Source organism: Bos indicus x Bos taurus, chromosome 3 (assembly GCF_003369695.1).
Source record: "Bos indicus x Bos taurus breed Angus x Brahman F1 hybrid chromosome 3, Bos_hybrid_MaternalHap_v2.0, whole genome shotgun sequence".
In the NCBI taxonomy this organism is placed as follows: Eukaryota; Metazoa; Chordata; class Mammalia; order Artiodactyla; family Bovidae; genus Bos; species Bos indicus x Bos taurus.
Window position 1 is genome coordinate 57273079 of NC_040078.1, and position 27171 is coordinate 57300249.

Sequence of the window (27171 nt, forward strand, 5' to 3'; positions counted from 1 at the left end):
GCACAGATTTGAGGAGTTTAGGGAGATGCCTGATGTGAGTTATCGAAAGGACCCAGTGACTTCATATTTACATCAAGTGTAAAGTTTTTGCTCACCTTTAAGCTTACATATGCCCGTAGTTAATGCCCGTCTCCTCAGAATAAGAGACTTGATGGCAGCGGCCTTTAGCAGCCTGCTTTGGATCAGGCACTGGAGTAGACGTCCCTAGCAGAGGGGTCTTCTGGGCAGCCGGAGACCTACCGAAGGCGGCAGTGATGGCGGCCCGGCGGGATGGATGGCTTGGCCCGGCGTTTGGGCTGCGACTGCTGCTGGCGACCGTGCTTCAAACGGTGAGTGGAGGTCACCTCTGCTGCAGCCCCAGGGCGAGCGACAGGAATTGCGCTAAGGAAGACGGAATATTCGGTCCCTTTTGGGAGACACAGCTGAAACGGGTGGGCTCCCCCAGCGGTTGCTGCTGCCGGCGTGCGACGTGGCTTTATTCCGCGTTTGACGATTATCTTTCCCCGCCCTGGGTTTCTAGCAGTTCCTTCTTCTGACCTGAGACTCTCTTGAGTACAATCTGTAAGACATGCTGTAAAAGCGGGGGGTCGGGGCTGGGAAAGGCACTAAGTTTTGCAAAGATGTGAGGATTGTTTTTAAATTGGCAGAAATGCAAGGAACTGCCGTCTTTATGACAAAGCTTCCAGAGGAAAGCCCTCAAGTCTTTGGTCCAGGGTACACTTCCTTTTTACTGTCAATTTTCTGTCATTTGTTTGTGGTAAGTCACTCTTAGTCTTTTACTTCTGTTCTCTGGCACTCACAAGACCGCTGGGTACGCCTCAGTATCATTTGTGGTTTTTAAACAACACTGTTGCAATAAAAGAAACTAGTCCATACTAAAACATAATTTATTCTTGAAATTGATTTTCTAAAATGATAGCGCTCATCTCGCTTAAAATCGATCGTTGTCTAACCAAGTTTTTTTTTTTTTTCGCTTTTATCCATTAACAGAAGAGATACCTTCTTTATATTTGAATGGGGAGAGACTAGTTTCGACGTATTTTCCTGTTCACTCACAAATGACTTATTAGAAGTTTTTAGTTCGTTTAACTGTGAATAATAGAACTTTTTAATAGGCACCATACTTGGAGTTCTTACAAGTGTCTTTTATCAGCCTAATTTTTCAAGTGTTCTCTGTATTGAGTCTGCTGAATATTCTCTTAGAAATCTGGCTTAATTAATTTATTCAAGGTTTGGAGGATTGAGGGTCTATAGGGAAGGCCTCCACAAACACCTGGGCTTTTCTTTCATTAAGGAGTTTAAAGATCTTGCCTATTTACTTTTACAGCCTTACGTAAGCTAAAAGGTGGACTCTTTACTTCTCTCATTAACTTTATAATACTTCATTATTCAGTCATTTGGTGCCTTAGAAATTACTGGAAGACCCCTTTCTAAACTTTGTACTCAAGAATATTTTGTCAGTCTTAGATAATTTGTATTCACCACCATGAAAAGATAAAGAGTAACATTTCAAGTTGACTTCTTCTGATCTCATTATCTCTTTAACTGTTTGATTATCTGTGGCTGTGTAAGCACCCCCCATACTTAGTGGCTTGAAATAATGATTTCTCATGATTCTATGTGATGAGCAGTTTCTGTGTTGATTTCCTTTGGCCTCATTTATACCTTCCCTGGTGGCTCACACGGTAACGCGTCTGTCTACAATGCGGGAGACCTGGGTTAGATCCCTGGGTCGTAGGTCAGGAAGATTCCCTGGAGAAGGAAATGGGAACCCACTCCAGTACTTTTGCCTAGAAAATCCTGCGGACGGAGGAGCCTGGTGCAGGCTACCGTCCATGGGGTCGCAAAGAGTCGGAAATGACTGAGCGACTTCACTTTTCTTTCATTTACACCGTACTGAGCCAGTAGGTCAGCTGAACTACTGGCTAGGGTTCTAGATGGCTTCATACTTAGTGGTGCTGTCAGCTAGGGTGACTTAGGTCTACTCCATGTGACCTCTCATTCTCCAGTAAGGCCAGACACAGAGCAAAAGCGGCATTGCCTCATGAAGCCTAGCCTCAGAAATCCCATACATCACTTCCACATCACAATATTTGCCAAAGCAAACAAGACCAATCTGGATTGCAAGGGTAGGGAAATAGATTCCATCTCTGCATGAGAAGAGTGACATAGTCACATTGCAAAGAAGCATACATACCAAGGTAGGAGGAATTTATGGTTATTAAACAATCTTTCAAAGTGATCCTCCACAGAATTCATGCCAAAGAAATTTGGGTGTCATCTTCAACTCCTACCTTTTCTTACAGACCTCACATCCAGGTAATTATCAAATCTTGTTGATTTTACTTCCTAAATAACTCTCAAGTTCATCCGCTTATAAGTAATCCTTCATTTAGGCCACCAACCTCTCTTTCCTTATAGAAAATTTAACAAACTTTTTTTTAAGAACATATTTATCTATTTATTTGTCTGCCTCGGATCTTACTTGCTGGATGAGGGCCCAGCAGTTGAGGTGCCCTAATGGGCCCAGTTGCTCCTTGGGATGTGGGATCTTAGTCACCTCACTAGGAATCTAACCCAAGTGCCCCACGTTGCAGGGCAGATTCTTGAACCTCTGGACCATCAGGGAAGTCCTTAGAAAACTTATAAACTTAGGCCTAACGGAAAATCTTATGACATTTTGATTCTACTTATTTGTCTTAGTATGAATAGAATGCTAGGTTTCTAATTTAAAAAAAAATAGATATGCAAACAAGCAATAAAGGTTTACTGTATAGCGAAGGGAACTATAGTCAATATCTTATAATAGTCTATAATGGAAAATAACCTGAAAAATAATATATGTGTGTGTGTATTTTTATATATATATATCTAAAGAACTGAATCACCTTGCTGTGCACCTGAAACACTGTAAGTCAACTATACTTCAATAAAATATATTATTAAGAGAAAAATAGAGTTAATAGCAGCTCATGGTTATCAGCATTCCAATGAGGTGACAACTGGGAGGATATAAAATTATTTAATCTGAAAATACATTCTGAGTATGCTTAAGCATTAAAAAAAAAAAGCATAGCCTAAGGGAGCTGTTTTCTAGAGTCTCCTAGAACTAAGTGGTATTCACTTTTTTGTTCTGCTCAAACATAATGTTACTTTATTCAGAAAGGTCCTGTACTGAAAGCAGTCAGTATAAAGTGATTTTCTGTATCACTTATTCTAAGACACCACACTCCATCCCCTTTTCTTCACAAATTATCACCTGGATTGGTCTTATTTCAGTTAGTGTCATAACTGTCAGTGTGTTTATTGTTTTTAGTGGTACATACAATAATGCCACATCGTGGATTCTGTGAAAGGTGGTAATAACAGTGGTTAAGGGTTTTGAGGGCAGGCTGGAATTAAAGCTTTCGTTTCCTTCTTTATAAGGTAAGGATGATACCTCCTTTTTCATAGGAGGATAAGATTAAATGAAATAATGATGTAAAGTGTTTAGCAACACTTGACAAAGTATCTGGTGCCTTGTAAGAGCTTGTCATTATGGCTTGTCATAATGTTTCTGGTACTTATTTTCTTGGGGCTCATCTGTAAACCCATGTATTTGCTTTCATCTCAGATTTGAATCTTTTCAGAATTACTATGTGAGAACCCTGTGAGTTTTCTGAGTAAAGAGACAACTAATCATGTGAATGTATAAGTGTAGTAAAATGTATAGCAATACCAGACTTTTGCCCAAAGAGGTAATGTTGCATTACAGTTATTACAGTTTCTCTGCCAACAACCCTCATGTTTTTAAAGAACTCAATAACACCAGAAAAATAAATGAATAACGCATAGTCTCTTAGCCTGTCAATCCTACTTAGAATTGCAGAAAGTTGTAAATGTTAAGTGGTTATCCCAATTTGAGTTATCCCACCCTGTCCTTAAAATCCATGTCTGTCTTACAAGGGTGGCTAATTATTATAAAATTTAGGGGAATTCCCTGGTCATCCAGGCTTCTGTGCTTTCACTGCCAAGGGCACGGTTCAGTCCTTGGTTGGAGAACTAAGATTCCATAAGCACTGTGGCAGAGCCAAAAATAACAACAGTAAAACAAAACATAAAATGTAATATTTGACCTTACTGTGTACATTTAAATGCTATTCAGTTAGTTTTATGTAATAAAAAGATGGGTGGGTGTAATTTATTGTTGAACTCTCCTATATTATTTAGCATTTTCTACTTATAAAGTGCTTTAAAATATGTTCTGGTGTTCTTATTTGAGTCAAAGCCTTAAGTATGCAAAAAACGAATTATAGTAGAAAAAAAGATTCACTCATGAAATTCACGATACATTCTATCTCCCCCACACTTATTTCTGCTGCTGCTGCTAAGTCACTTCAGTCATGTCCGACTCTGTGCGACCCCATAGACAGCAGCCCACCAGGCTCCTCTGTGCATGGGATTTTCCAGGCAAGAACACTGGAGTGGGGTGCTGTTGCCTTCTCCGTCACTTATCTCTAACCTGTGAGTACTTAATAAATGTTAGAATTATTCCTACCTTCCACTGTGAAAACAAAAACACTATTTATATTTAAATCATTATAATAGACATGGGTTAGAGATAAGTGTCTATTATAATGATTTAAATATAAATAGTGTTTTTGTTTTCACAGTGGAAGGTAGGAGTAATTCTAACATTTATTAAGTACTCACTGTGTACTGGACAGGATACTAGATGCTTTCTGTACTTTTTCTCCTTTAATCCTCCAAACTCTGTGAAGTAAGTGGTTGTTATTCCTATTCAGAAATTCAGAAATAAGGTTGCTCTGAGTTGGTATTTGAATCAGGATGTCAACAGACTCAAATACGTTTTGCATGTTCACTCTACCTGTCAGTTGGTGCTCAGTAAACGCCAGAATAAAACCAAGTATTATAATCCCATGATTTTTCATTTGAGATTCTTGTTTTATAAAACATGCTTTGGTAACAGTTTCTTACATTTGTTTAGCAGTTCACTGTTTCAAAGTGATTTCACTTTTATTGCCTGTTTCAGTTACCATGGCTGGAAAACAGATCACCCTGAAATTTGGTGGTATAAAACCATTGTTTATTTTGCTTTCAGATTCTATGGGTTAGCAATTCAGACAGGCACGACAGCGTGGCTGTATGTTCCACGGTGTCACAGACCTCAGCCTGAGACTAAAGACTAAAGCGTGAAGGCTTTTTACTCACACATCTAGTAGGTGATGCTGTTTGTCAGCTGGAGGCCTCAGTTGTTCTCTGCATGGGCCTCTCCACATTCTCTCTGTAGTTTAGGCTATCTTACAGCATGGTGGCTAAAAATTGAGTATTTTAGAGAAACAGAGACACGGCACCTGCAAGCCCTAGTCAAGCAGAGATGGCTTCCTTTTTTATGGCCTACCTTCAGAAATCACGTAATTATCACTTCTTGACACTCTGTTTGTCAGAATAGTCACAAGCCCCTGCCAGTCACATTTGGGATGATGTATATATTTTGGTGTGGCCATCTTTGGAGAAATAGAAATTAACCTGTGAAATAGATCAAGCAGATCACTTTATAAGTAAATAAACTGTATTCAAAGTATTAGTATAGGAGCAAGGGTCTTAGGTCCTTCTGGCTAGACTGGTATACTTGATCTATTTTGATACATTATGATACATACTGCACCCTATTACTTACCTAAGGTAAAGGATGTTTGTATAAGCTATCAAATTAGGATGTTGACTTAATGTAAGGCCAGTGGGATGATTAGCATTTTGGAGGAGTATGCCAGCAATAGTTAAAGTTTTTTTACAGTGAGATATGCCATTTGGTTTTATCAGCTTGATTAGTTAGCTGGTGGGCCAAATCCAGCAAGCGTTGTTTTTGTAAGTGAAGTTTTATTGGAACACAGACACACATTCATTTATTACTGTCTGTGACTGATTTTGTACTACAGTAGCTGAGTTGAGTAGTTCCAACAGAAACTGTATAGCCACCCAAGTGAAAGTGAAGTCGCTCAGTCGTGTCTGACTCTTTGTGACCGCAGGGACCTGTAGCCCACCAGCCTCCTCCGTCCATGGGATTCTCCAGGCAAGAATACTGGAGTGGGTTGCCATTTCCTTCTCCAATAGCCACCCAAGCCTAACACAATTACTATGGGACCCTTAACATAAAATTTGCAGACTCTTGGTCTAGGAGGTCAACCTGTTACAGTCAATCTGAAATTCCCCATACTTGAGTCTGTGGTTTTGACCAATTCCTCTGCTTATCACACCTGAGAACTAGCATGTCCCTGCATGCTAAGTCACCTTAGTCATGTCTGACTCTTTGCAACCTTATGGACCGTAGCCTGCCAGACTCCTCTGTCCATGGGATTCTCCAGGCAAGAATACTGGAGTGGGTTGCCATGCCCTTCTCTGGGGGATCTTCCCAACCCCAGGATCAAACTCCCATCTCTTAAGTCTCCTGCATTGGCAGGCAAATTCTTTACTGCTAGTGCCACCTGGAAAGCCAAGTGCTGGAAATACAGAGAGATAATGCTTGCCCTTGAAAGAGTTCACAGTATTATTGGGGAATCAAACAATCATAGGTTTACATAGTGCAGTGTCATGAGTGTGCTGTTCTACAGCTATGCATAAATTTCTAAGAAAAGATAGTGGCTAAAGATTGGAATCTGCTTTTTCTCAGAGAAGGCTTCCTAAGAAAACTGATATTGATCAAGTTCTTGGATTAAGTAGAATTTAACAAGGTGGAAACGTATAAAAGAGCCTAGCATAAAAAAAAAAAGAGCAAATGTATGTTTGAGTAAGGGTTTTGTATTTTCAGGTACTGTAGGAGAAAAGTAGAATGGGATTGGAGGTGTAATGAGAAGTAGGACTAGCTGACCATTTAAGTGACTGAGGCAGGAAAGGATTTGAGAGTTCTTTTAGAGACTTGAGACTTGAGAGCTCTGAATTGTCAAAACTTAATTGATTGGTTCTCAGTTCATTCAGTTCAGTTCAGTCACTCAGTCATGTCCGACTCTTTGCGACCCCGTGAACCACAGCACGCCAGGCCTCCCTGACCATCACCAACTCCCAGAGTCCACCGAAACCCATGTCCATCGAGTCAGTGATGCCATCCAATCATCTCATCCTCTGTCATCCCCTTCTCCTCCTGCCCTCAATCTTTCCCAGCATCAGGGTCTTTTCAGATAAGTCAACTCTATGCATCAGGTGACCAAAGTATTGGAGTTTCAGCTTCAACATCAGTCCTTCCAAAACACCCAGGACTGATCTCCTTTAGAATGGACTGGTTGGATCTCCTTGCAGTCCAAGGGACTGTCAAGAGCCTTCTCCAACACCACAGTTCAAAAGCATCAATTCTTCAGCGCTCAGCTTTCTTCATAGTCCAACTCTCACATCCATACATGACCACTGGAAAAACCATAGCCTTGACTAGACAGACCTTTGTTGACAAAGTAATGTCTCTGCTTTTTTTGGTTCTAAGAATGGTGAAGAATGTGAAGTCTAGGTTGACTGACCTGGACGACTGGGTAGTCAGGGAAAATGGGACCATTTTGCTAAGATATTCTGAATATGAATACATTGGAAGGAATAGATTTTTAAAGATGTTTCACTGTTGGAGAATTTGAATTTGTAGTGCCTATATATCTAAATGAGAAGATGTTGGAAGCTTGACGCTTAAGAAAAAAGACTTGAGAGTTTTTAATAAATGAATATTTGAAGCCATGGAAAAGACGTAGTTCTCCGTGGAAAATATGCAAAGAGAGAACCAAAAATAGAAATGGGGAACATTTAGGAGATGTGTAGCAGAAGGAGGAGAGGGCAAGCAGATCCTAAGTTCTTGAAATGAAAATTCATTTTTCTTCAAGATATATATGTATGTATATCACAAAGAAATAATATATAATCTTTTTTGTGAATCCATGTTTTAGCCAAGCTGCAATATGACAAGTTTTTAAGAAAAAAAAAAGGGGGGGGGGAGATGGGAAGAACCAAAGACTCATAAGGTCATAGAGTTTAAAAATAATTTAAAAATTGTCTCCAAATGAGGCGTTTCAGTAACTCTCTAGTATGTGTGTTAGATTTTGACAATTCTTGCTTGTTCTTTTTTGGAAGCTTTGTAATGTAAAGATGACTTTTTTCCCCCTTATTTTTTGTTTTCAGGTCTCTGCATTGGGAGCAGAATTTTCCTCAGAGTCTTGCAGAGAGTTAGGTTTCTCCAGCAACTTGCTCTGCAGCTCCTGTGATTTGCTTGGACAGTTCAACCTTCTGCAGCTGGATCCTGACTGTAGAGGGTGCTGTCAGGAAGAAGCACAATTTGAAACTAAAAAGGTACTGCTTTCTAGTATCTCTCTTCCATTAGATGATTTAGTTGAGATGAGGTAAAATGTTAAATTGCCTAATCAACCTAACTACAAAGAAGTCATTAGCTTCTACATTTTGTAGTTTTAGAAACTCAACTGATTTCTTGCCTGGGGCATTAGATCAGTCAAAGCAAATGAAGGGGAAAATTATGGTTATAGACCAATAGACCATCCTACCATGGCTGTGCTGTCCAGTCTTCCTTACTTCTGGCCACATGAAACCAAAGAATAATTAACTAGATGTTTTTATTCAGTTACAGTAAGAACCTAGTCTTACATTGAAATTTGAGATGAAAGTAAAGCACCTATTACATGCACATAATTGTCAACAGTAAGTTATAACTTTTAATCTGGTTAACTAAAGAATATGATCTGTTAATTTGCACACCTGTTACTACTATTTCCTGATGTCTATTCTCACCGTTAACACCTGAAGACAACCGGGACTAGGTAGTTCTAAGTATCCAGTAAAATCTGCTATGGTTTTACCCACTGTTCAAATTAACAGTAAACTTGCTCAATTTTTAAATCTTTTCATTAGACCTATAGATTAATTAAAAATTATCAGGAACAGGTCACTTATATCATCCAAATCAAGCTGAATTAATGAAGTCCCTATGTTTGAGAAAAATGTCAATATCTCTCTGCTTTGTTTCCTTTTAATATTCTTTCAGTTTTACTTATTGAATCCTGTTTGAGGTATTATGGTTTGTAAAGCTTTCAAATAGTATCTTCTCATTATTAGGTAGTAAAGGATTATTTCTAACAATGAGTACAGTTTTATAGGTTTGTAAGAAAAACAAGCAGACACGCTTTAACATCATTATTCAACCGAAAGTTATCCTTGATTTCTCAGTTGAAAACCTGAAATTCCTATGTCCCAGATATGGCTTCTGTGTCTACAATGGCTTTCATTTTCTTGGTTCACATATACCCATAATATATTTTAATGTTTAGAAGATTCCCATATATAAAAGTTAGTCTTTACTGCAAGTAGGTAAAATCTAAAAAGATTTTTAAAACTGGATTTTAGATAGACTTAAGACATAGGACCTAATTAGTAGGCTCCTTCCTTCCTGTTTTCTGTTTTGTTTCTTCAATGGTATATTCACAGGAGACAAGTGGCTGCAGTGTGGTTCATCCTCTCATCTTTAAGCTGTTATTCTATGGTCTGTACAACACTCGGCCAACAATAATTATTTCCTGAGACACCAAACTGAGATGGATTGAACAACAAGGGGTGTTTTAAAAGAAATAATCTTTATCACACACCCCCTTTGTAATCAAGGGTAAGCTGAGAAAGTCTAGCCTTTGACTGATATCAAATATGCCTTAACTATAAGTGCATATAAAAGCTGTTTTTACTTAATTGCCCTTTCTCAGTAATTCTTTATAATATACAAATTTTGTGAGTTGTTTTTTTTTTTTTTAAGCCACACCATGCCACATACAGGATCTTAGTTCCTCAGCCAGGGATCAAACCCATGCCCCCTGTAGGGCAAGTGCAGAATCTTAACCACTGAACTGCCAGGGAAGTCCTTGTGATACAATTTTAGTAGAACCAAACTTCAGTCACACTTCTCAAATAAATCATATTCCTGTTCAGTTTTCATTATTAATTGAGCTGTGTTTGATATCTTGACACTTTGCAGCAGTTACAGCTCAGCATTATCCGTGGGGAAATAGCCCACTGTTTAATACATGCCTAACTAGTCACACAAACTGAAATGTTTATTATATCTAAGTGCAAGTGAGCCTGTATCCTAATATACCTTTTATACTGTACTTGTTTTTTCTCAACTCCTTGCCCTTAATCTTTAAGATGTACTCTCATTATTTGCTAGGACAGTGTTGCACAAAATCAGTGAATGATTTTCTAGAGGCCTGGTGAAACCAAAACACTTAAAATAGTAGTATAAATATAAAAGTATGGCAGGTCAGGCAAGCTTCCATGTAGATATAAACCACATTCTTATATAAAAGTGGTATGCTTAATTTAATCTCTGCAGTACTACTCTCTGGATTATTGGTACATAATCATAGGTAGTCATGTATGGGTGTGAGAACTGGACTATTAAAAAAGCTGAGTGCCAAAGAATTGATGCTTTTGAACTGTGGTGTTGGAGAAGACTCTTGAGAGTCCCTTGGACTGCAAGGAGATCCAACCAGTCCATCCTAAAGGAAATCAGTCCTGAATATTCATTGGAAGGACTGATGACGAAGCTGAAACTCGAATACTTTGGCCACCTGATGCAAAGAACTGACCCATTTGAAAAGACCCTGATGCTGGGAAAGATTAAAGGCAGGAGAAGGGGATGACAGAGGATGAGATGGTTAGATGGCATCACCAACTCAATGGACATGAGTTTGAGTAAACTCTAGGAGTTGGTGATGGACAGGGAAGCCTGGCATGCTGCTGTCCATGGGGTCGCAAAGAGTTGGACAGGACTGAGCGACTGCACTGAGCTGAACTGAATCATAGGTAACAATATACACAATAGCTTTTCTGTCTCATTCAACTCTGGCTTAAGGCTTAATTTTGAAATTATAGTTTAATTTAGTTCTACTTTAACGAAAGTTAAAATATGCAATATATAGACTAGTTTGTTGTCGTTTAGTCACTAAGTCGTGTCTGACTCTTGAGGTCCCATTGACTGTAGCCCACCAGGTTCCTCTGTCCATGAGATTTCCCAGGCAAGGTTACTGAAGTGGGTTGCCATTTCCTTTTCCAGGAAATATTCCAGATTTGGGGATTGAACCTGCATTATAGACTAGTGCCTTATGTCAAAAATATTAAAAATACTTAAACATGGCTGTGTGTAAATCATCGGGAATATAAATTTTGTAGAAGAGGAAATTTATAGTTTATTTGCAGGACTGTCTTGGCAATTTATAATAAAGAAATGTTACCTAAATGCTCATTTTGGTTCTGTCTTAGTTGCATGCTTTATAGGTCTTTTCAGGGATAAAGCTAATCATTTTTCAAATGCATACACTCAGTCAACAGGCTAAATTTAGCCTTTGATAGGCAAAACATAAAATTTGCTTTTAAAAAAATGTATTTATTCCCAATAAATGCAGAAAATATCTTCTAAGTCCCTTATTCTGCAAGTAGATATTCCTATATTGTTTGTATTTGGTCTTGTTTCTCCCCCACTTTTGATTGTAAAGGACCTAAGTAAAGATCACAAATATAACTAGAATAAGATTTTTTGGTTAGCTGATTTACTACTGTTTTAACTAGTTTTGCTCATAACTGTGTACTTAGGTACAATTTATAAACATTCATAAGGGTATTGACTGAATTATTAAGAGCATACTAATTTATTGTTGTTTAGTCACTAAGTCATATCCAACTCTTTGCGACCCCATGGACAGTAGCCCGTCAGGCCCCTCTGTCTACGAGGTTTCCCAGGCAAGAAGACTGGAAAGGGTTGCCAGGTTCCTTCTCCAGGGATTGAACCCATGTCTCCTGCATTGGCAGGTGGATTCTTTACCATCGAGCCACCAGGAAGGCCTGTATACTAATTTGTAACTTAAAGTAAAAAAACGGTAAACTAATGAAAGAAAAATGTTTACATCTTGGTGCTCTTAGTATTTACTAAGTAGTGTAAGTGACTTCTGCTTTTTGTACATAGAATCTTAAGATGGAAGGGAAGGAACTGTTCACTACTGACTGACTCTTTGCTTGTGATGGGAAAACATACAACTGCCAGTTCTTGCTTGTTGTATTTTACAGCTTTTCCCACCAGAAAAGGACTAATTCTTCTCCTGTTAATGTTTTTGAAGTATTTTAGACAAGGGTTGTTACTAGCTCAAGTTGGGTCACTAACCAGTTATTAGCTAAGATTATGGAATAATGTAAGAACTGCCACAAAAGCTGCCACAGTAGCCATGTGAGAAGTTACACCTGGGAGCAGATGGATGACGCGCTCTTAGGTAAAGAACACACTGGGTTTTCCCCTCAATTACTAGAGTAAACTACTTCTACTTAAGCTGTTTTAAAGATTTAGCTCAAGTGTCCCCTTTGCTGGGAAGTCTTAGCGAATTTCTCCTCCTTAGCCACCACCCCTGCCACTTCCAAGTTACATTAAGCTACACCTAGGTCTTCCCTCATAGCTTTGTCAAGAAAGAATTTGCCTGCAATGCAGGAGACCCGGGTTCGATTCCTGGGTCAGAAAGATCCCCTGGGGTAACCCACTCCAGTATTCTTGCCTGGAGAATCCCATGGACAGAGGAGCCTGGCAGGCTATAGTCCATGGGGTTGCAGGAGTCAGACATGACTTAGCAACTAAACCACCAACCACCACTGCATTTCCAAAGCACTTAAACATGCCTGTGATTTGCAGTTAACTCCATTATATTGTATCTGATGTCTGGCTTTCTTTCTCTCCCAGTATTTTATGCTTTTTGAAGTTCAGAACTATTTTTTTTTTTGTTTCTGAATCCCTAGCCTTTAGCTTATAATATTTCATAAGTTTTCGCCCTTGAATAAGGCTCTTTTTACTAAGAAATAATACATGAAATTATGTGGCCAACTTTAGAGTAATTTAGAAGTCAGCTTAAACAGCATTATTCAAAACAATGGCAAATTTTAAGCTTTACCCTATCAGAAGCTGAATTCTGCTGATGTGTAAAGCATAGAAGGATGAAATGGAGGTTAAGCTAACTGCATGAAATTGTAGTCGCTAAAGAGATTTCACCATTGCTTAAAATAGATTCACTTTTGTAGTGTGTGTAACATCAAATCTATGAACTGATTTCTTCAAAGGAAACAAATTTAATTCAACAGGTTATTCTAATATAAAAACACTGTTCAAAAAGTTTTTTTTTAAACTAAATGTTTAGCAGCAGTTCAAATTCAGTGTAAGAATCAGTAAGACTCGTGAGTAGCAACAATACTAAATAAAGACATAAATTTGCTTAATAATAGCTTCAAACATTCATTAAGTTCTTATTGTATGAAGGTGCTCTTCCAAGACTTTACATGAAGTCACTTATATAATCCTTACAACAACCCCATGAGGTAAGTACCATTATCATCTCTATTTCATACTTAGGTCTAAGGCAAGGAGATCTTGCCTAAAGTCATACAGCTAACAAGTGACAATAAACATGTATGTCATATATTTGTGTAAGAAAAGTTTAAAAGTTTCTTTTGTGCAGTTATTCAGTTGAACTGAAAATAGTTTAAATTTATTTTTTATATTTTCTATACGGGGCATTTCATCTGCCTTTAATATGAAAAATGAATGTGGTCAGTTTTCTTAGGTATTTACAAATCAGAATCAGCTTCTGTCTAAGAATGTTAAAACATTCTGTCACATTTACAGATTGTAATATTTATAAGAAAAATAAACCCTTAAAGTAATCATTATTAATTTCCAGGCTGTCTTACAACTGCATTTCTTTCAGACAAACCTACTTCAGAATCAAAATAAACTTTATGTACTAAATATTACTTCATACTGCAGGCTCTGAGAATGCCAAAATAAGACAGTAGTCACTGTCCTAGAGGACTCGAAGAAATAGACATGGAAATTGGACTACTGGAATGCATTTGGCAGGATATTCTGTTGGGATAAAACATAATATCCAATAATGTAACTGCTAAAAAAAAATTAGAAATTAAAATTGGAAGGAGGAGGGGAATCAATAAATTTCTTAAAGTTGGCATAATCAAGAACTATAGAAACAGCCATGTTAATCACTATGGAAGTGACCAACAGAAGAACTAAAAACACTAAGAACTCAGAGAGATAAGTTCTATAAACAAATGGTATAAAAGCACCACAGAAGAAAGGATATAACCATTTGACAGGTCATGTAAACATTACCCCTTGCTTATGTAGAAGTTGATGCTTATGGTAAGTTGGAAAGTGATTAGGAGAAGGTCATCTCTGGCAGAAGGAAAAGTATTTGAAAAGGAACAGAGTCATCATGAGAGAGATGGCCATCTAAGATGAATCAGAGAGCTTATTATGAAGAGAGAGAACAATAGGTAAGTAAGTAGGGCCTGTGTGCCTTGGTAAGAAGTTTGAACTCTACCCTATAGGCAGGTGATGACAGTTAAGGACTATGAACAGTAAATTGACATCAGATTTGTGTTTTAATAACTTTTGTTGGTGTTGTGAATGATAGTTGATAGAGTAGTAAGGAGTACCATTGGCAGAAAAAGAACTTAAGATGGCAGCTTCCAAAGGAAAGATGCAGGAAGGAGCTTAAGCTAACACACTGTAGTAAAAATGGAGAAGGGGCAGATCTGAAATAGATTTAGGCAACAAGAAACTACAGGATTTATTGACTAACTGGATTGAAATGTGGAAGGGAAGAGTGAGGACACTTTGCAGTGTTTTTATGTCAGAAACTGCTAACCTCAGCACAAGGCTACAACAAAATTCCATCTAGCTACAAGGTAGCCCCTAAGGGCAATGATGGTGGATGGGAAAAGAGACAGCGACAGAGGATAATTTTTAGTAAGGCATACATCCCTTAGTTCCAAACTGCCTTTTCAGTTTTCTTTTTGAAGATAGACGTGTTAAGTTCTACTGTGGCAGGCCATGAATTTTATCTCGGTACCATAATAAGTTCTAAAATAGATAGTATACTCTTCAGAGAGCAGGCAAAAAGTGAAAATGTGTAGACTGGCCTCCTTTCTTTTGTTCTAATTTCACATTGTTGCTCTTCATTTTTGTATACTGCTTAACTTTTGAATTATTGCAGCTCTTTTGGTATCTGTTTTTAAAGTGAAAATACATTAGGTGATTAATTTTAATAGAAATCATTTAATTTGAGCCAGCTCTTATTTTTTATTTCAGATAATTGTAATCTTTCTTGCAAATGATAATAATTGCCTCCTTTTTTATGACCGTGGTGTTCACTATTGGATGGTAATGGAAACACACAAAGAATTGAACTTTCTTTGAAAAGCAGCTTTTCCTGCTTTATCTTTAATATAAAAAATAAGTGTAGTTAATTTTTTTTTTTTTTAGATATTTACAAATCAGAATCTGCTTCTAAGCATGTTAAAACATTCTGTCACATTTGCAGATTATAATATTTAAAAGAGAAATAAATCCTTAAAGTAGTTCATAATCTATCTCCAGGCTGTCTTACAGCCACATTTCCTAAACATACCTACCTCAGAGTCATTGTGGCACATTCATGTTCATTTTTCGAGACTATTGAATGGATATTGAACTGTGTTTTAACAGGATCTCAATCTCAGATTTTCAGATTAACAGAAATATACGTTAACTTTTCAAACACTTAGCAAAAATTAATTAATTTTTTTATTATTGAATTTTTTTATACATTGACTTTTGTTTTTTATTGAGTACTTACACTAAATTGTTTGCCATTTTCTTTATTTATACATATTACCAAGGGGCTAGTTGGTTTTGTTTTTAAAACTGCTTACCTTTAAGATATTCAAGCTTAGGGTCTTTTTTACCATGCTCTGGATATTTTGACCTCAGGAAATATAGTGGCATTGTGTCATTATTCTATACATTGTGTGATATTCCCTAGGTATTAGTAGGGTTGAATATATTGTTCCCAAACTATACCCTGAATTATTCATACTTATAGCTGAAGTGTGTATGGGAATGTGTGTGCTCTGTATCTGTGAATATATTTGCATCTAGGTGGAAATCTGATCGTTAAAGTCTTAACCTCTTGGTGATGAAATTCTCTTTGTTTTAGGTGTATATTCAAATTCTGTTTCTTACCACAGTATTGAAAGAAGCCTTGTTCTTTTCCTCAGATTTCATAGTTAGAATGGTCTAATTTATATTGTGGTGATGTCAGAGAAACATATTTTTTTTTTTTTTTTACATTTTCGTTGAGCTTTTTAGTGGAACAGTGATTGTATCTTTATGGCAAGACTCCCTCAGCATCCTCTTACTTTCTTCAGAGCCTGATTTAAGGTAGTTGTTACCTAGCTTGTTTTTAACTTAGAGGAAGCTTCTTTAGACACAGTCATTGTTTTATATTTTTGCGGAGTTTGGTAGAAAACACCTAAAAATGAATAGTTTGATCTCAGGTATATGATTTTAGAGCATTATATTTACCAGGTTGGTTTGCTAAAATTGTAAAACCCAACTTATTTCCCTGATCCTTTGTATTCGTTCATTGTTCCTATACAAGAATGCCATCAGTCAGAGTGTATGAAAATGTTAATAAATATAACGTTTGCCTTATACACTTAAGGTAACTTAAACTGAATCTTGACAAAAGCTTACTATAAGATCGCAAATATTTAGTACTCTAATTATTTGCTCATGTGTAGTTGTAGCTTTTTGTTTCTAGCATTACAGGTACTTTAAAAAATATTAGAAAATATAGGAATGACTTTGATAAATAATGAATTAAAATTTATAACATCAGCAGATCCCTAGACATAGTTTTAGTTGTAAACATTTTCTCTGAGAATTAACTGACTCAATTTTGCTTAGAAAAAAAATAGCTTCTGCTTAATATATTTTTGCTCTCCAGATGTATGTGAAAAAAGTAAAGTTGACTTTAAAAAAATAACGTTTGTGTGTACTACGTTGCTTCAGTCACGTCCGACTTTGTGTGACCCTATGGACTGTAGCCCACCAGGCTCCTCTGTCCATGGGATTCTCCAAACAAGAATACTGGACTGGGTTGCAATGCCCTTCTCTAGGGGATCTTCCTGACCTAAGATTTGAACTCACATCTCTTGTATCTCCTGCATTGGCAGGGAGGTTCTTTACCACTAGTGATATAATTGTTCTAAGAGTGGGTCGCGTATACTTAAATGTTATCATAATAGTTTTTTCATTTAAGATCTCTAAATATTATAATACTTAGATTTTATCATTTTATAGCTATGCTTCCTTATTTTTAAACTCCTACATTTTAATTAAGAGCAGGGAGCCCTTCAGAGGAGACTTCCCTGGTGGCTCAGACAGTAAAGAATCTGCCACCTGCAGTGCGGGAGACCTGGGTTCCATCCCTGGGTCGGGAAGATCCCCTGGAAAAGGGAGTGGCAACCTACTGCTAGTATTCTTGCCTGGGGAATCCCCATGGATAGAGGAGCCTGGTGGGCTACAGTCTGTGGTGGACAGGACTGAGCAACTAACACTTTGACTTTCACTTTCTCTCAGGGCTTCATAAGACCAATAAAATAGTTGCTGCTCAGATCTGAATTCTGTTCAGCAGTCAAAGCTTTTCCTTTGGCTAACCTAACATTAAGTCATTTTCATCACAGTGCTACTTTCAGTTTTTTTCTAAAGTTCTGCTTTAAAAGAGGATTTCAAAAATTAAAAATGTATGGCTGCAAATGATTCTTCCAACCAACCTAGACAGCATATTAAAAAGCAGAGACATTACTTAGCCAACAAAGGTCCATCTAGTCAAGGCTATGGTTTTTCCAGTAGTCATGTATGGATGTGAGAGTTGGGCTATAAAGAAAGCTGAGTGCAGAATTGATGCTTTTGAACTGTGGTGTTGAAGAAGACTCTTGAGAGTCCCTTGGACTGCAAGGAGGTCCAACCAGTCCATTCTAAAGGAAATTAGTCCTGGGGTCATTGGAAGGACTGATGTTGAAGCTGAAACTCTAATACTTGGGCTACCTGATGTGAAGAGCTGACTCATTTGAAAAGACCCTGATGCTGGGAAAGATTGAGGGCAGAAGGAGAAGGGGACGACAGAGGATGAGATGGTTGGATGGCATCACCAACTCGATGGACATGAGTTTGGGTAAACTCTGGGTTGGTGATGGACAGGGAGGCCTGGCATGCTGCGGTTCATGGGGTCACAAAGAGTCAGAAACTACTGAGCGACTGAACTGAACTGATGAGACGAAAAACAGTATTACAGCATTTATCTTGCTTTAGTCATTGTTTACTTGGTTTACCTTAATTTAGCTAGTCTCTTAAGCAAAAGTCTACTACTATTTGATTGCTTTGTAATTTTTGCCTCTTTAATAGTTGAGGGTAGTCCAAGGCATCCCCAGCCACACATTACAGTCACTTGAATAACTTTAAAAGTAGTATATATTAACCAAAAAACTGGTGCCTAGACCACAACCCAACTCTCCTGATTTACTTGAACTGGGGTGAGTTCCAAGGATCAGTAATTTTCAAAATCTTAGATAATTCAAGTGTATAGTTGTACAGTAAGGCTTGAAAACACTGCTCTAAGGTCATGTGAATTTGAAAGCTTGAGAAATTTTGAAGTGGAGAGGAAAATGTGAAGAAATTCTAGTAACAGGAACAATGAATAACATCCTTGAACAGGCTCTCAGGGCCTCTATGAAAATGGATACACACCTTAACCATAACCGATAGCATGAAAGAAAATATTCACTATTCTTAACGTATTGAGTATCTAAAGAATCCAGGCTTTTTGTGTGTTTTGTGATTTTTTTTTTTTTTTTTTGAATTTGTTTTAGCAACTCTGGAAGGTAGGGAATATTTCTTTTTTGTTGTTTTAAAGGTTTACTTTATTTTTTGGTCGTGCTGGACCTTCCTTGCTGCAAGCAGAGGCTACTCTTCATTGTGGTACACAGGCTTCTCATTGCAGTGACTTCTCTCACTGCGGAGTACAGGCTCTAGGGCCCAGGGGCTTCAGTAGTTGTGGTGCACAGGCCTAAGTTGCTCCCTGGCATGTGGGATCTTCCTGAACCAGGGATTGAACCTGTGGCCCTTGCATTGCAGGATAGACTGTTAATTACTGGACCACCAAGGAAGCCCTGGGAATATTTCTTGTTCAGATGGTAAACTGAAGCTGAGAGAGAATGATTTGCTGTCTGTAACTAGCAGAACTAGAACTAGACCCACATACGCATTTGATTTTTTAACGTGAGCTCTTTTCACTATACTCTTAAAAGATACAGTGAGGCCTATTAAAAATTTTAATGGTTTAAGCATAAATCAATTCAAACTGGGTAACACCCAGCTGGAAGTGGTTAAAAGTGCCCCACCAACAGGAATTAGGGATAGAACTTAGAGACGATGTGGAAGCAAAGCAGCGATATGTTTTGATTGGCTGTAGCTTAAGCTACCTTATTTGGGAAAACCTAGTTGATGACTCGGAGAAGGCAATGGCACCCTACTCCAGTACTCTTGCCTGGAAAATCCCATGGACAGAGGAGCTTGGTAGGCTGCAGTCCATGGGGTCACAAAATGTCGGGCACTACTGAGCGATTTCACTTTCACTTTTCACTTTCATGCATTGGAGAAGGAAATGGCAACCCACTCCAGTGTTCTTGCCCAGAGAATCCCAGGGACGGGGGAGCCTGGTGGGCTGCCCTCTATGGGGTCGCAGAGTCAGACACGACTAAAGCAACTTAGCAGCAGCAGCAGCAAAAGCAGTTGATGACTGGTAATTATAGGACTGGAAAAGGTCAGTTTTCATTCCAATCCCAAAGAAAGGCAATACCAAGGAATGCTCAAACTACCACACAATTGCACTCATCTCACACGCTAGATAAGTAATGCTCAAAATTCTCCAAGCCAGGATTCAACAATACGTGAACCATGAACTTCCACATGTTCAAGCTGGTTTTAGGAAAGGCAGAGGAACCAGAGATCAAATTGCTAACATCCGCTGGATCATGGAAAAAGGAAGAGAATTCCAGAAAAACATCTGTTTCTGCTTTCTTGACTATGCCAAAGCCTTTGACTGTATGGATCACAATAAACTGGAAAATTCTGAAAGAGATGGGAATACCAGACCACCTGACCTGCCTCTTGAGAAACCTATATGCAGGTCAGGAAGTGACAGTTAGAACTGGACATGGAACAACAGACTGGTTCCAAATAGGAAAAGGAGTACGTCAAGGCTGTATATCGTCACCCTGCTTATTTAACTTCTATGCAGAGTACATCGTGAGAAATGCTGGGCTGGAAGAAGCACAAGCTGGAATCAAGATTGCCGGGAGAAATATCAATAACCTCAGATATGCAGATGACACCAGCCTTATGGCAGAAAGTGAAGAGGAACTAAAAAGCTTCTTGATGAAAGTGAAAGAGGAAACTGAAAAAATTGGCTTAAAGCTCAACATTCAGAAAACGAAGATCATGGCATCTGGTCCCATCACTTCATGGGAAATAGATGGGGAAACAGTGTCAGACTTTATTTTTGGGGGCTCCAGAATCACTGCAGATGGTGACTGCAGCCATGAAATTAAAAGACGCTTACTCCTTGGAAGGAAAGTTATGACCAACCTAGATAGCATATTCAAAAGCAGAGACATTACTTTGCCAACAAAGATCCGTCTAGTCAAGGCTATGGTTTTTCCAGTGGTCGTGTATGGTTGTGAGAGTTGAACTGTGAAGAAAGCTGAGTGCCGAAGAATTGATGCTTTAGTACTGTGGTGTTGGCGAAGACTCTTGAGAGTCCCTTGGACTGCAGGGAGATCCAACCAGTTCATTCTAAAGGAGATCAGTCCTGGGTGTTCTTTGGAAGGACTGATGCTAAAGCTGAAACTCCACTACTTTGGCCACCTGATGTGAAGAGTTGACTCACTGGAAAAGACCCTGATGCTGGGAGGGATTGGGGGCAGGAGGAGAAGAGAATGACAGAGAATGATGGCTGGATGGCATCACCGACTCGATGGACGTGAGTTTGGGTAAACTCTGGGAGTTGGTGATGGACAGGGAGGCCTGGCGTGCTGGGATTCATGGGGTCGCAAAGAGTCGGACATGACTGAGCGACTGAACTGAACTGAATTTCAGGTTTAATTTCTTAACTTTAAAGCATTTATAGGCTTAGGTTTTGGTTTGGTTACGTAAGTCACTCATGGCCTAGAACCACCTCTGTGTGGTAGCCTCCTTGTTTAACATACCGTGCTGTATGAAAATTTGATAGTTTGACTTATTTTAAATAACTAGTTTCTCATTGTAATGTTTCTTCAGAGCCATTGATACCATCACCAACAAAAGTATTAAATATTTAGTGTTGAGAAGTAGCAGAATATTTCTTACTTGGACAAGGTTTATAGATTTGTTGTAATGGTGGTAGTATGATGGTGGCAGTAAAAGTTAAATGTAATACTTTTTAAAAATTCTTTGGAAATTTTACAAAACTCACATATGTTGCCTTAACTTACCTAGGAATCTAGCTATCTGGTAGAAAATAGCATAGACTGATCTTTTTGTCTTACTATTAATCTGATCCATTTTATAGCTACATAGTAAAACTTTTAATTGTGGCAAAGTTATCACCACAAAGTAAAGAATTCGGCTGATTTTTTTATATGAGAAACCTCATTATAGGCTCTAACTAAAATTTTGTAACAAGAGGTTGGTCAGTTAGGAAAGAAATCATTATATTTCAACAGTAAATAAATTACCAGGGAAGTCTTTCAACAGTGAAGGGAGTACATGGTCTCAAAATATTAGGAAAATATATGAAATGTACAGAATTTAAATTAAGGTAGCTTATAAATAATAATCTTGGTAATGCTCAAAATATAAGTGCAAAGCTGAAATTTATTTTAAGAATAATAAAAATCAGTTATTTTTTAAATGAAAGGGAAATTGGAATATTCAAAAATCCTGTTACAAATAAGGTGAATTAGTTATAGGGCTGAAGTAGTTAGATATTTCCACTTCCCATTTGAAGGATGCTATCAAAAATTTAGGAAAACTGGCAATAAGTAATATGGAAATAGGTATGGATGCCAAAAGGGGAAATGCAGTTTTGTACATCATTTTCATATTTTTCTAAAGGTGTCTGTATATTTCCATTTAAATTATTTGGGTCAGTGTAATATAATCCTAATGGAATAGTGCCTAGAGTTAGATTATCGGTTCAAATAAGGCTTCTCTTTAACGCACATAGAAGAGAGCCCTACCAACTCGGTGTTGGTAATATATGCAAAATAAAAGCTTGCTATATAGAAGTTATGTAACTTGGTGCTTTGATTTTTCTTCAACTGATATTTTTCCACAAATGTTTGAAGGTCAGTTTTTATATGTTTATGTTACTTTAAAGAGTAAAAACGCTAAAGGTGAAATTCAAGGAAGTTTCAAATTTTAACCTTTTTTTAACCCTTTCATACTTCATACCCTTGATAAATTCTGAGTAGCATATATTTCCTTGTACGTGAATGTATGTGTTGCCAAAGATTCTTATGATTATAAGGCATTGAAAATTTACCACAATTTGTAGTTAATTTACTGCATTTATTCACCACAAAAAACATATTTTCCTATGAACACTGCAAATTCTTAAAAATGCCAAACTAGCATCACAAATTAATGCTTTAAGCACATGAAATTTTCCTTAAGAAGCTCACATCTGAGCTTGTGTAGTCATTAAAAAATACGTTTCTAATATTTTTCATTAATCAGTTCATGTTTTGTGGTGCAAAAAATGGGTTACGAGAGTGCTAGGATCCTTGAGTCCTTTGGGACAACCAAATGGGAACTCAAGTGAGCAGAGGCTCCCAGGCTGCTGCTGCTGCCACTAAGTCACTTCAGGTGTGGGTGACTCTGTGCAACCCCATAGACGGCAGCCCACCAGCCTCCCCGATCCCTGGGATTCTCCAGGCAAGAACACTGGAGTGGGTTGCCATTTCCTTCTCCAGTGCATGAAAATGAAAAGTGAAAGTGAAGTCGTTCAGTCATGTCCAACTCTGCGACCCCAGGGACTGCTGCCTACTAGGCTCCTCCGTCCTTGGGATTTTCCAGGCAGGAGTACTGGAGTGGGTTGCCATTGCCTTCTCCGGCCCCCCAGGCTAGTCATCTCCAGTTCTAAGCAGCAACTTCTTTTACCCCAGTGCTCCAAACAATTGTTACTGTTTTCGCTGTGTAATGATACAAAGAATTTAGGGAAACAATGGTATAGAGGAATGCCATCATCTAAGGTAATGGAATCTCCACTTAGTGTTTCCAAGGGATCATAAACTTGGAAACAGAAGATAAATCTAATAACCAAATTTGTATATAGCCTTATTTTTTAAATTATGGTAAAGTGTACATAAAATTAAGCATTTTAACTGTTTTTAAGTGTTCGATTCAGTGACATCAGGTACATTAACGTTGTTGTCCAAGCTTCATCACCATCTATCACCAAAACTTTCATCTTCCCAACATGAAACATAGTTATTAAACAATAATTCCTCCATACCACCACCCACCAACCTCTGACAACCACCATTCTACTTTGTCTCTGAATTTGACTACTCATAGTACCTCATAAAAGTGCAATCCTGTAGTATTTATACCTTTGTGGCTGCCTTATCTTAGGATAATGCTTTCAGTTGTCATCCCTGTTGTAGCATGTGTCATAACTTCCTTCCTTTGTATGTAATTCTTCAAGAGATGGGAATACCAGACCACCTGACCTGCCTCTTGAGAAATTTGTATGCAGGTCAGGAAGCAACAGTTAGAACTGGACATGGAACAGCAGACTGGTTCCAAATAGGAAAAGGAATTCGTCAAGGCTGTATGTTGTCACCCTGTTTATTTAACTTATATGCAGAGTACATCATGAGAAACGCTGGACTGGAAGAAACACAAGCTGGAATCAAGATTGCCGGGAGAAATATCAATAACCTCAGATATGCAGATGACACCACCCTTATGGCAGAAAGTGAAGAGGAACTCAAAAGCCTCTTGATGAAAGTGAAAGTGGAGAGTGAAAAAGTTGGCTTAAAGCTCAACATTCAGAAAACTAAGATCATGGCATCCGGTCCCACCACTTCATGGGAAATAGATGGGGAAATAGTGGAAACAGTGTTAGACTTTATTTTTCTGGGCTCCAAAATCACTGCAGATGGTGACTGCAGCCATGAAATTAAAAGACGCTTACTCCTTGGAAGAAAAGTTATGCCCAGTCTTGATAACATATTCAAAAGCAGAGACATTACTTTGCCAACAAAGGTTCGTCTAGTCAAGGCTATGGTTTTTCCTGTGGTCATATATGGATGTGAGAGTTGGACTGTGAAGAAGGCTGAGCGCCGAAGAATTGATGCTTTTGAACTGTGGTGTTGGAGAAGACTCTTGAGAGTCCCTTGGACTGCAAGGAGATGCAACCAGTCCATTCTGAAGGAGATCAGCCCTGGGATTTCTTTGGAAGGAATGATGCTAAAGCTGAAACTCCAATACTTTGGCCACCTGATATGAAGAGTTGACTCATTGGAAAAGACTCTGATGCTGTGAGGGATTGGGGGCAGGAGGAGAAGGGGACGACAGAGGATGAGACGGCTGGATGGCATCACTGACTCGATGGACGTGAGTCTGAGTAAACTCTGGGAGTTGGTGATGGACAGGGAGGCCTGGCGTGCTGCGATTCATGGGGTCGCAAAGAGTCAGACATGACTGAGCGACTGATCTGATCTGATACTGCATTTTGGTCAGCCATTCATCTGTCAGTAGACATTTAGGCTGCTTCCACCTTTTGGTTATTCTGAATAATAACACAAATAACTATTCCAGTCCCTGCTTATAATTCTTTTGGGTATATACCTAGAAGTGAAATTGCTGGATCATATAATTCTATTTTTAATTTTTAAAGGAACCACCATTCTGTTTTCCATAGTGGCTGTACCACTTTACATTCCCAACAGCAGTGCACAAGGATTCCGTTTTCTCCACATCCTACTTAATCACTTGTTTTGTTTTTTTTTATAATAGCTTCTAATGAGTGTGAAGTGGTATCTTAATTGTGGTTTTGGTTTAATTTCTGTATTGATTAGTGATGTTAGAATCTTTTTATGAGCTCATTGGTAATATGGCCTTATACTTTTAAAGATTTGGGGTGTGGGATTAGCAAACCAAGATTAACCAAATCTTATTTAAGAATCTTAGAGATCATCAGAGTTCTTAATCTGAAATCCATCAGTGTTTCAGAGTGTCCATGAGTAGTGTGAATGAAAACAAATTCAATCAGACTCTTGAGTGGCTGTGCCTCTCAAAACTTAAGAACTTTATTGATCCAACCCAGAATCCCCAGAATGTTTTTTTAAAGTCATTGTGTTGGGAGGAGTTGGAATTAAGGAGTTTTTTTTAAAATTTCTGTTTTGTGCTTTTATTTTTTAGTGTCTGAAAAAAGAATTCATAGTGCACGTGATTTCTGTGCTATTTTAGAACTTGAAAAGTAAAATTTATCTTTAGCTCTTGGACCTACAACTAAAAAACAAAAAAATGACTAAAAGCTAAGAAGAAGTAAAATGGATGTAGTATGTTTTTATAATTGCCTGTCTTCTCAGAGTCACAGCATTCCCAAGTCACTACCAAAAAATGGACAATGCTCTACAGCTACAAAAAAGTGATATTTACTATTGAATCCATTTCAGCTGAATTCATTGCAATAAAATCATTGCATTTGAGTCTTTTATAATCTTTTTATTATAAAGAGAATGTGTAGATAGAAAAGCAACATTTACCATTGAATTCATTTCAGCTGAATTTCATTAAGAGAAATATTTGCATTTAAGTTCTTTATAATGAAATTTTACTGAGTTTTCAGTAATATCTTTACACATAGGACTCTAATTACTTTTTAAAGGTATTGATTGGGGTTTTGTATTATTTAATTTTAAAACATTGATCACTTAATTTTAAAAGCAACCAAAAGGAATTCTCATTAAATATTTTTGTTGAATAGATGATGGATACACACCTGGATTCACCTTAGCATCCTTAAAAGTAAAACTAGGAAATCTTTAAAATTTTGTAAAAAACTTCCTAGGACAGCTTACCTATTCAAGTTCATTGTCAAGTCTTCATATCTTCTTCAGTCTTTTTGAATAAGTGTGAGTGTACTCCAAGAAGGGTTTGAATACCTCTACTGTTTAATACCCTTAGGCCTTCATTTTCTCTTCTGATGTTTGTTTGATCTATATATCTGCTTAACTGGAATGTTTATACTATGAAATTTTATATTTATTTTATAAATACATTTTTAAAATTTATATTGGTTTTTTAAATTCCTGTTTTTTCTTTTGCAGCTGTATGCAGGAGCTATTCTTGAAGTCTGTGGATGAAAATTGGGGAGGTTCCCTCAAGTCCAAGGTATGTAAAATTAACTCTAGTATAAATTTCAGTTAATAACTTAAAATCAACATTTCACAAAAATAAGAAGAAAATTAAATACCATAAAACTTGAGGTGTAGAAGAAAGGAAATCAATCATACAAGTGCATCTTCATTAAAGATAAATAAGTATGTGAAAGGATAATTGTGAAAGTGTATTTTTTTGGTTGACAGCAAACAGTAATGGAGATTTGTATCTCCAAAAAGACTTGAACCTTTTCTATTCCATTCTTGCATGTCACTTGAAAATCAGTTTTATGAAGGTAATGAAGTGTTTTTTGTAAACTGAAATGCGAAAGTGCTATATTTGTATACCTCATTCTGTTTTTGCTGCCTTTCCTGTGGTTTCTTGACTTGTTTACTCAATGGCAAGAGCGTTTTTGGGGTTTAGTATTATGTAAAATTGCCCATGTTAACACATGCCCTTTATTGCTGGCCTAGAATTATTTATAATAAAATATTGTTCCTTTTGGTACAGAAATGTAATCAAAGAGTTTGACTTAGGGACATTTTATCTGAGACCCAGAGCTGATGCACATCTAATTAAACACATTCTTTATTAGAATAAGAACGTATTCTGATATAGCACAGAATATAACAGCTTCTACTTGGGGAGAAAATTCCTTGCTCTTAGGATTAATTTTGCCTCAAACACTTAAACTCAGAATTGTACCAGAGTTGTTTTAGCTTTTTTTAATATCAGTTATCGAATGATAAAGTGATCATTCTTATTCCTAAAATGTTTTGACATTTCCTTTTAATTATATTGATTACTCATATTTACTGACTTGTCTTATTAATAATTTT

General features: G+C 37.6%; 1 protein-coding gene across 2 annotated transcripts in view; it reads left to right on the plus strand.

The window, feature by feature from the left end:
• Positions 1–10: 10 nt before the first annotated feature.
• Positions 11–27171, plus strand: part of SELENOF (selenoprotein F) — a 43696-nt gene continuing 16535 nt past the window's right edge. Inside the window, exons 1-3 of one of the 2 annotated variants that reach the window (XM_027536653.1) lie at positions 11–329; positions 8152–8319; positions 26281–26344. In XM_027536653.1, coding sequence (XP_027392454.1) covers positions 255–329; positions 8152–8319; positions 26281–26344 — 307 coding nt within the window. In that variant the 5' untranslated portion in view covers positions 11–254. Of the gene's footprint in view, positions 330–647; positions 758–8151; positions 8320–26280; positions 26345–27171 lie in introns of those variants that run through there. The other variant, XM_027536652.1, reaches the window with a different exon arrangement.